The following is a 10,217-nucleotide window of genomic DNA, read 5'->3' on the forward strand; positions in this document are numbered from 1 at the left end:
GGGCAGCTCCGGGCAGTGGATGCTTGGGGGGATTCCAGGCTCTGGGAATGGGACAAACCCTGCAGCAGGAGAGGGGCAGCTCCAGCCCCTTGGGCCCTCAGGGGGGAATTTTGCTTTTCAAGGCTCCTGTTGGTGGTGGGTGCAGCTGGCTGTGCTCCAAACACTGCATCAGGGCCAGGCTGGACGGGGCTTGGAGCCACCGGCAGTGGGAGGTCCCTGCCCATGGCAGGGCTGGGATGAGCTCTGAGGTCCTGCCAGCCCCGACCACTCTGGACTGATGATTTTATGTGTTAATTGCTGGCTTCAAATGGCTGCAGCTCCATTTACACTCAGCCTAAAGGGCTGTGGTTAAAACCTGCAGGAGCAAGTGATGAGAGAGCATATTTATTTTGTGGAGAGTGCAGAGACAATCATTTGACTCACTAAAAACCAGAAAGTGAGGTTTCCACAAAGATTTATTTTTTTCAAGCAGGTTTTGGTCCATAGGGAAGGCAGCACTGCCTCAGGCCCTTCCCCTTCCCCTTCCCCTTCCCCTTCCCCTTCCCCTTCCCCTTCCCCTTCCCCTTCCCCCAGCAGAGGCTGCTGCTCCTTCAGAGCTGACTGAAACTGCTCATCTTTAATGCAATAGACTTCAGGTTTGCTTTTTATTATTCTTTATTGCATTAATGAAGTTTTAAAGTCTTGCTTGCCAGGTTTTATTCCAGATTATACCGAGAGTTCCTCAGTTCAGTTTTCCTATTTCAGTTTTTACAACTGCTTTTGTGTCCTGAGATAGAAATACTTAAGGAATCACGTTCTGGCCGTGAAGATCATCAGATTTTGGGAATTCTTTGGTTTAGGGTGCTGAATTAAAAGGGAACATCTGGCACCTGCCCTGGGAGCAGCCTCTGGACTTGCTGCAGCTCCTGGGGCTGGGGTCTCACCTGGGCAGGGCAGGGGGCAGAGCCCCCTGGGACAGATGCCAGGCTTTAATTACCCCACCCCTCGTGGATGAGAGCACAGAAATGTGTCCAGGACAGAAAGGAGCAGCATGGGGGGAGAGCCACTGACGCTTCTCCAATTGCTGCGGCAGCCCAGAGCGGAGCATGGGAATGTCCAGGAGGAGGGAATCGGCTGAGAGCACAGGCTGGGATCCCAAACAGAGCTGGCTGTGGCCAGAGGGATCCCAGGATCCCAGCCCTGTGTCCAGAGGGATCCCAGGATCCCTGCCCTGTGTCCAGAGGGATCCCAGGATCCCAGCCCTGTGTCCAGAGGGATCCCAGGATCCCTGCCCTGTGTCCAGAGGGATCCCAGGATCCCTGCCCTGTGTCCAGAGGGATCCCAGGATCCCAGCCCTGTGTCCAGAGGGATCCCAGGATCCCAGCCCTGTGTCCAGAGGGATCCCAGGATCCCAGCCCTGTGTCCAGAGGGATCCCAGGATCCCTGCCCTGTGTCCAGAGGGATCCCAGCCCTGTGTCCAGAAGGATCCCAGGATCCCAGCCCTGTGTCCAGAAGGATCCCAGGATCCCTGCCCTGTGTCCAGAAGGATCCCAGGATCCCAGCCCTGTGTCCAGAGGGATCCCTGCCCTGTGTCCAGAGGGACCCCAGCCCTGTTTATATCCAGAGGGATCCCAGCTCTCTATCCAGAGGGATCAGCCCTGTTTATATCCAGAGGGATCCCAGGATCCCAGCTCTGTGTCCAGAGGGATCCCAGCCCTGTATCCAGAGGGATCAGCCCTGTTTATATCCAGAGGGATCCCAGCCCTGTGTCCAGAGGGATCCCAGCCCTGTTTATATCCAGAGGGATCCCAGGATCCCAGCCCTGTGTCCAGAGGGATCCCAGGATCCCAGCCCTGTGTCCAGAGAGATCCCAGGATCCCTGCCCTGTGTCCAGAGGGATCCCAGCCCTGTGTCCAGAGGGATCCCAGGATCCCAGCCCTGTGTCCAGAGAGATCCCAGGATCCCAGCCCTGTGTCCAGAGGGATCCCAGGATCCCAGCCCTGTGTCCAGAGAGATCCCAGGATCCCAGCCCTGTGTCCAGAGGGATCCCAGGATCCCAGCCCTGTGTCCAGCAGGAGAGCAGAGAGCAAACCCCTCTCTCCACTGCTCCCTCTCAGCTCTGCCCTTGCGGGAGCCGAGCAGAGATAATTACTGGGCACTAATTAGGGCTGGCAGTAATTAGAGCAGCCAGTTAAGGATGGTGAGGTGTTCAGTGGCCCTATCACAGCACATCTGGGCAGCTCCAGAGCTCCAGTGTGGGTTCCATGGCCCCGTCAGCTCCTGGTTTAGGAGGATCAGGATGTGATGGAGCCCAAGGGAAGCGGCTGGAGCCAGCCTGGGATCCTGGAACCGGGGCTGCTCCCCCAGGATGAGCTGCTGGAAGGGGACAAGGGGACAGGGAGCTGCTCTGTGCCTCCCTTGGGACACTTCTGAGCTCTGGGCCCCTTCTAATTCCTCTTGAATTCCAAAGAAACTGAGGAGCCAGGATAATCCTCACAGATATTCCTTTCTCCTTTGTGCTACTGACAGAAGCTGGGCCTTAGGACAGCTCTTTCTCCACACAAATTCCCTCTCTGGTGTCTGCAGGAGGGTCCCTGCGCTCCTGGGGGGAATCAGGGCCACCCCAAGTGGAGTCTGTGACTCCATAGACAGAACTGTTTCCATTCCCAGCATTTCCCAGGATTTGTAGACAAATTTCTTCATTTAAAATAATTCTCTTCCCCTTTCCCTTGAACGCAGCATTTCAGCACCCAGAGAGGTTCAGCTGAAAAGCTCATTTCTAAAAATGATGTGAAAATGCCCCAGCCTCAAGCCCTGCAAAACAGGGAGAGGCAGAACAGCTCTGATAGGGATTTTGTTGTTTGAGGACACAGATTCCCTTCCCTCCCCTCCAGCTCAGCTCCAGCTCCTCTCAGCACACACAGGGCACCTCTGAGTATGAAAGGCCTGTCCATAATTCAATTAAATTTAAATGAAGTGAAATGCTCACACTGTCCTGTCACCAGGATCATGCCCAGGGGCACTGGCAGGGCACCAGTGAGGTGATTTAAAGGCTGTTTAAATGGATTTTTTCCATGGGTTTTTCCATGGGTTTTCCATGTGTGCAGGAGGAAGGTTCTCCTGTTCAATGGCATGGAGCTGCCTCTTCCCATCCCTCACCCCTCACAGGGCTGTCCCTTCCCCTCACTCCTGCCTTATGGGACACTGCCAGAGGGCAGGGATGGGTGGGAGAATGGGAATTGGGAATTCCTGGCTGGGCTGGAATTGCCAGAGCAGCTGTGGCTGCCCCTGGATCCCTGGCAGTGCCCAAGGCCAGGCTGGACACTGGGGCTGGACATTGGCACAGTGGGAGCTGTCCCTGCCATGGCAGGATGGGTGGGATTTGAGGTCCATTCCCACCCAAACCATTCTGGGATGCTGGGATCCTTCACCTGAGGGGACAGCAGGTGCTTTTTGCTTTGCCTGGCTCTGTGCTCAGTGTGCTGCTGTTAAAAAGTGTGGCCGGAGGTGGTGCCCAGGGAAGCCCCTGTGGCCTTTGCCCAATTTCTCCAAGCCTTATTCCAGGGTGTTGGAAGGGGTTTTTCCTTCTGGAAGGAGAAAAGCACACGGAGGGGTTTGCTCCTGGGACATCCATCCACGGTGCAGACGAGGCTTTCCTCCCTCTGCCAGCAGCACTTGGGGATGGGGTGAAGGGAACAGCTCGTGGCAGCTCCGTTTGAGAGTGTGAAAGGGCCGTGACCACAGGAGTGCCACAAGCACAGGAATGTCACAAGCACAGAGATTCCATAACCACAGGATTCCATAACCACAGGGATTCCATAACCAGAGATTCCATAACCAGAGATTCCATAACCACAGGGATTCCATCACCAGAGATTCCATAACCAGAGATTCCATAACCACAGACATTCCATAACCACAGCCATTCACAGCCATTCCATAACCACAGACATTCCACAGCCACAGAATAAGTGCCATAATCACGAGTGGGCCCATCAAGGGTTCCCCTCCAGGGCCACATCCCAGGGATGGAGCAGCATCCTGAGAGACACAGAGCTCAATCCTGCTTTTCCAGGCCCTTCTTCCCGACCTTCCAGCAGCCACCTGGCTCCCCCAGCTCCCTTTCCCACCGAGATAATTCCACAGCAGAGGGCTCTGCACATTTAACGGCTCATTGACTCCAAAATCACTGCTCTTCCTGGAAATAATTTGCCTCCTGCTTCTTCCAGATGCCAGCAGGGACACCCCCTGCTCCCTTGGATGGTGGCAAACTCCAAGCTGTTCCCCCATCTGCCTGCTCAGCGCAGGGCTGGGCGAGCCCTGCCAGCTCAGGTGGGACAGGGAATGGCTTGGAGCAGGAGGAAGTGCATTTCACTGGGATTTTGGAAGGAATTCCTGGCTGGGAGGGTGGGCAGGCCCTGGCACAGGGTGCCCAGAGCAGCTGTGGCCAGTGCCAAGTGTTGTGCCAGGGCAGGCTCAGGTTGGATTCTGGGGAAACTCCTCCTGAAAGGGCTGGAGTGCCCATCCCTGGAGGGGTTCCAGGGGATGTGGCACTTGGGGACACGGTCAGTGTTGGTGTTTGGACTGGACATTAGAGTCCCTTCCACCCCAAGGGCTGCAGGATTCTGTACCTTCAGCACCTCCTGGCGTGTCCTGCTGTGCTTTGGGGCCCTCCCAGCACCTCTGCTGCTTCCTCTCCACAGCTGCCACAGCCTGAAGTCCTCAAATTCCTGTAAAACAGCATTTTAAAACATAAATAAAACAGGCCATTCCTGTAAAACAGGCAGAGATGTAAAACAGCAGACAAAGCCCAAAGAAACAGCAGCAGAAAGGAAATGAAGTCGTGATAACTCCTGAGTGACAAACTCTGGAATTCTAAATTGCTGCTCTCCTCCACCCTGCGTGTGTGGAGATTGTAAAGAAAACCAGCACTCCACTCAGCTCCAGGTCCTGAAGTGTTTACACAGTTTTTAACCTTTCCTTCTGCAAGGAAATAATATAAAAGCTGCAGATATCATGGAAGTTTGTAAAACTGAAGAACACCAGTGACCTGTGTAATGCACAGAGGCTTTTCAAAAGCTTTAACTCCAACATAAAACCCTCCAGTGTATTGAGTAAGACACTATGAAAGCAGAAGTTAAATGGATTAAGAGCACTGAAAAGGAATAGCTGCGTGTTGGAAATCGCTGCTGTGTGCAAGTGTTTGCACTGAGACTCTGCAGGGCCACTCCAGTGCTGGAATCAATCCTTTGGAAGGATTTTACTGTTGATTAAAATGTAAAGAAAATCCACCAAAACAGTGAAGCAGCTCACACTGAGCTAATGCTGAGCAGGAATCTGCCAGGTGGGGGAATATCCACCTTACCTGGCCCCTCGTGCCAGGGGGGACAGGGAGGGGCTGAGTATCATTCCAGAAGGGAATGGGAATTATATTCAGGGAATATAATTGTTATTATTCAAGGGAATAATTATTATTATTCAAGGGAATAATTATTATTCAAGGGAATAATTATTATTCAAGGGAAAGGGGCTGGGAAAGGGGCTGGGAAGGGGCTGAGCCTGGAGCAAAGGAGGCTCAGGGGGCCCTTGTGGCTCTGCACAAGTCCCTGGCAGGAGGGGACAGCTGGGGGGGTCTTGGCACTCAAGTCATTCACTGGAGCAATTAGCAGTAATTAAGATCCCTGGTCACAGGCACATGCTCATCTGACAGCACAACACACGGGCTGTCCCCAGGACACCAAACCCCACGGGCAGACAGGATTTTGGGATCTCCCTTCCCTGAGCATCCGAGGATTCCAAAGCAGCCGTGGCACACAGAGGCAGCAGCGTGGTTTCACAGGGGGACTCCAGCCCCTCTGGCATCTCCTGGCCATTGGTGCTGGCTGTGGCCACCAGCAGCCACCACAGAGCCCTGCTGGCCGTGTCTGAGAGGTTTAAATTCTGCATGATGGCCCAGGGCAGTGCGGGATGTGCACGGGATTTACCCCAGCTGCTCCTTGCCTGCCTGTCTGGCCCCTGCAGAGGGAACTGTGCACAACCCAACCATCCCATCCCTCCATCCCTGCTCCGTCAGGCAGAGACAGCTGGATCCAGAACAGCAGATTATGTATTTTAATCAGTGCTGATCAGTCATAGCTGCTGATTTTTATAAATGACATTAAAATAAGAGAATGTTTCAGCAATAATGTCATATTATGACAAGCCATTGGTTTGACTGCTGCCTCGTAAAATAATGCATGAATAACAAAAAGCATATGAAATGAAACCTTGAAATGATGAGAAATAATGTTTTCAGTTCTCAAAATGTTTAGAGGAGAATTTCAGAACTTAGAAATGCCTCACCTGGTTTTAGCCTAGTTGGACAGGGTGGGATCCTTGGGGCTGTGCAGGGCCAGGAGCTGGACTCAGGATCACACAGGATCCCAGGATATTGTGGGTTGGAAGGGGTCCCCTCGGTGCATGGCCCAGCTGGAGATCAAACCCACAGCCTGGCTGCCATAGCACAGCTCTCCCCAGCCCAGCTGAGCTCATCCCATGGTCCTGTGGCTCAGGGAACTCCGTGACTCCACAGTCCCGGACTCCTGGAGGTCTCTGGGATGGGGAAATAAGAGATTTCCTTCAATCCACAGAACAGGAGCACCAGACCCCATTGCAGAGCAGAGCCTGGCACTGCCCTGCCAGGACCTGAGCTCACCCTGCTGAAGGATGAGCAACAACCCAAACTAAATGCCAGAAAATCCCTTGGAAACTGCCCTGAGCTCCAGCTGTGCCTGCTCCCCCCTGGGTGCCGGGTGACCAGGCACCCTCCAGGCAGGATCCAGGTGGGTGTCCCTGTGCACAGCCCAGCGCCTGCAGGATGTCACAGCCACGGTCTGTGTGCCAGGGAGAAGCCCCTCTGGTCATCTGGGAGCTGAACTGGCAGAGAAAAGCAGGCACACACCCAGAGCTCGGTGCCAGAGGCTGTGCTGACAGAGCCCAGAGTGCTCCAACCTGGGCTGAGCTCCAGGGACACTGCAGGGCATGGATGGCTCATCCCAGAGCTCCAGGAGTACTGCAGGGCATGGATGGCTCATCCCAGAGCTCCAGGGACACTGCAGGGCATGGATGGCTCATCCCAGAGCTCCAGGGACACTGCAGGGCACGGATGGCTCATCCCAGAGCTCCAGGGACACTGCAGGACATGGATGGCTCATCCCAGAGCTCCAGGAGCAGTCTGAGTGTGAGGGAGGCACCTCCTGGCAGGGTGGGCAGGCCCTGGCACAGAATTCCCAGAGCAGCTGTGGCTGCCCCTGGATCCCTGGCAGTGCCCAAGGCCAGGCTGGACATTGGGGCTGGACACTGGGACAGTGGGAGCTGTCCCTGCACATCCAGGGGTGGGATGGGTGGGATTTGAGATCTCTTCCTACCCAAACCAGTCTGGAACTCTGATTCCATTCCCTGCTCAGCCACGTGACTCCATCCCTGGTTCTGAGTGGCGACATTTAGGGAGATGGAGACACATTCCTTCAGGGACAGGGTGGACACACATTCCTTCAGGGACAGGATGGACACACATTCATTCAGGGACAAGGACACACATTCCTTCAGGGACAAGGACTCACATCCGTGTCTCTCTGAGGCTGCACCATGCTGGGATCCCGAGCTGTTCAAAGCCCCTTAATTAAAGCTGTGTGATTGATGCTGAGCCTGAGCTCCCCTCAAGGGATGTCCCTCAGGACAGGGACCTGCTTTGATTTGTGCAAATCCCTCACCCTCCTTTGATCCCTTCCCTCATTTGCACAAAGGCTCCTCCTCGCAGGCTCAGGGTATGAACAATCTCTGAGCCCTTTCCCTGCTCTGTGTTTTGGGGCTCAGGGGAGCAGAGGGACACGAGCAGGGCCAGAACTTGACACCAGCTCCACTCCTTGTGCCCTCCTCGGGACAGCCCTCCTGGGGCTCATCCTGTTCCACCCTGGCTTAGGAAAACAAAACAATTTTTGGCTCTAAAAATTAAAAATAGGCACTGCTTGTCTTGTTAGACCCTAAGAAAGCTGCATGCCCTGATTCAAAAATGCCCTCGTGTCACAGCTGATGCCCCCTTGGAGATTTTCATATTAGAAAATTGCTGTTATTTATGAAATCCCTGATAGAGCTGCACTTAATGCTCCCCTAATAGAATGTGCATCTTTAATTCTGCTGAATGTGTAGTTTGTCACTGATGCAAAGTGTTCTCATTAATTAAATAAGACTTAGAGACTCATAAAGCAATTGCTCTAAAATGAAATGTTATTTACATCTAAGGATATTAACAATTAAGGAAACCTAATTTTTCCCTGATACAATCTGTCTTGGAATTCCACTGATATTTTAACACTCTCCTGATTTAATAATTGAAAATGAATTTTCGATATTAAACACATTTGCCAAGGAGTCGGGGATATTTCTCAATAAACACATATGTGAAGGAATCAGGCGTATTCTGCAAAATAAATAAGGCTGATATGCAAAGGGCTCATTTTCCAACTAAATAAACTCTGATTCTTCGAGGGCAATGAGAACAATGGACTTAAACCGCACGTGAATTTCAGTCAATTTTTTCAACTCAGTGTTTTAATTTATATAAATACATATGTAAATTTAATTTTATATAAATCCAGTCATATCTGTAGCAAGGAGCCTTAGGCTATCCTGGTGTTTAGGGAAGGAGGAGGGAGCCTGTCCCTCTTTTCTGGCTCATGTCCCAGGCTCTGCCGCTCGTTCTCCCACCCACACTCAGCCCCATCCCCACCCTCAGCTCTGGGGGCTCAGAGCTGGGTTCATTCAGCCCCTTGTTCCTGTTGGTTCCCCTTTTCCATGGAAATGGGATGAAGGACTCATCCCATCTCTGCTCTGCCAGGTCTGTGCCCTGTGCCTACTCTGTGCAATTCGAGTTTTACCGGAGCAGGGCTGGGGAGAGCCCTCAGGAGGCTCCTTTGGAGAAACAGGAATGCAGGTTTGGGGCTGTGCCAGAGCTTTCCTCACTCCTCTGAAGCCACCAGAGCGCTCCCAGGGCCTCCTCCCGCTGCATCCCATCCCAGTTAGCGCTTCCCATCCCAGTTAGTGCTTCCCATCCCAGTTAGCGTTCCCATCCCAGTTAGTGCTTCCCATCCCAGTTAGTGCTTCCCATCCCAGTTAGTGCTTCCCATCCCAGTTAGCGCTTCCCATCCCAGTTAGCGTTCCCATCCCAGTTAGTGCTTCCCATCCCAGTTAGCGTTCCCATCCCAGTTAGTGCTTCCCATCCCCGTTAGTGCTTCCCATCCCAGTTAGTGCTTCCCATCCCAATTAATGCTTCCCATCCCAGTTAGTGCTTCCCATCCCAGTTAGCGTTCCCATCCCAGTTAGCACTTCCCATCCCAGTTAGCGCTTCCCATCCCAGTTAGCGCTTCCTGTCCCAGTTAGCACTTCCCATCCCAATTAATGCTTCCCATCCCAGTTAGTGCTTCCCATCCCAGTTAGTGCTTCCCATCCCAGTTAGCACTTCCCATCCCAGTTAGCGCTCCCGTCCCAGTTAGCGCTTCCTGTCCCAGTTAGCACTCCCATCCCAGTTAGTGCTTCCCATCCCAGTTAGTGCTTCCCATCCCAGTTAGCATTCCCATCCCAGTTAGTGCTTCCCATCCCAATTAATGCTTCCCATCCCAGTTAGTGCTTCCCATCCCAGTCAGTGCTTCCCATCCGAATTAGTGCTTCCCATCCCAGTTAGTGCTTCCCATCCCAGTTAGCGCTTCCCATCCCAGTTAGCGTTCCCATCCCAGTTAGTGCTTCCCATCCCAATTAATGCTTCCCATCCCAGTTAGCACTTCCCATCCCAGTTAGCGCTCCCGTCCCAGTTGGCGCTTCCTGTCCCAGTTAGCACTCCCATCCCAGTTAGTGCTTCCCATCCCAGTTAGCACTCCCATCCCAGTTAGCACTCCCATCCCAGTTAGTGCTTCCCATCCCAGTTAGTGCTTCCCATCCCAGTTAGTGCTTCCCATCCCAGTTAGTGCTTCCCATCCCAGTTAGCGCTCCCGTCCCAGTTGGCGCTTCCTGTCCCAGTTAGCACTCCCATCCCAGTTAGTGCTTCCCATCCCAGTTAGTGCTTCCCATCACAGTTAGTGCTTCCCATCACAGTTAGCGCTCCCTGTCCCAATTAGCGCTCCCTGTCCCAATTAGCGCTCCCGTCCCATCAGCAGCCCGGCCCGGCAGTGCTGCCCTCCAGCCCGGCTCATGAAGCTTTCAGCACA

At 53.4% G+C, this 10,217-nt stretch overlaps 1 protein-coding gene across 1 annotated transcript; it reads left to right on the top strand.

The window, feature by feature from the left end:
* Positions 1-5,457, top strand: LOC147652813 (uncharacterized). The gene is made up of 2 exons (XM_086892571.1): positions 1-1,803; positions 2,009-5,457. The coding sequence occupies exons 1-2, from the start codon at positions 991-993 to the stop codon at positions 2,159-2,161; spliced, it is 966 nt and encodes a 321-aa protein (XP_086748697.1). The 5' UTR covers positions 1-990; the 3' UTR covers positions 2,162-5,457.
* The last annotated feature ends 4,760 nt before the right edge of the window (positions 5,458-10,217 follow it).

The sequence above is a fragment of the Cyanistes caeruleus genome, chromosome 6 (genome assembly GCF_971803275.1).
Source record: "Cyanistes caeruleus chromosome 6, bCyaCae1.hap1.1, whole genome shotgun sequence".
Classification (NCBI taxonomy): Eukaryota; Metazoa; Chordata; class Aves; order Passeriformes; family Paridae; genus Cyanistes; species Cyanistes caeruleus.

Coding starts and splice junctions, on each gene's coding strand:
- LOC147652813 (XM_086892571.1), top strand. CDS start 991: ATGAGAGCACAGAAATGTGTCCAGGACAGAAAGGAGCAGCATGGGGGG. Junction 1,804..2,008: donor GATCCCAGGATCCCAGCCCT/GTGTCCAGAGGG, acceptor CCAGGATCCCAG/CCCTGTGTCCAGAGGGATCC.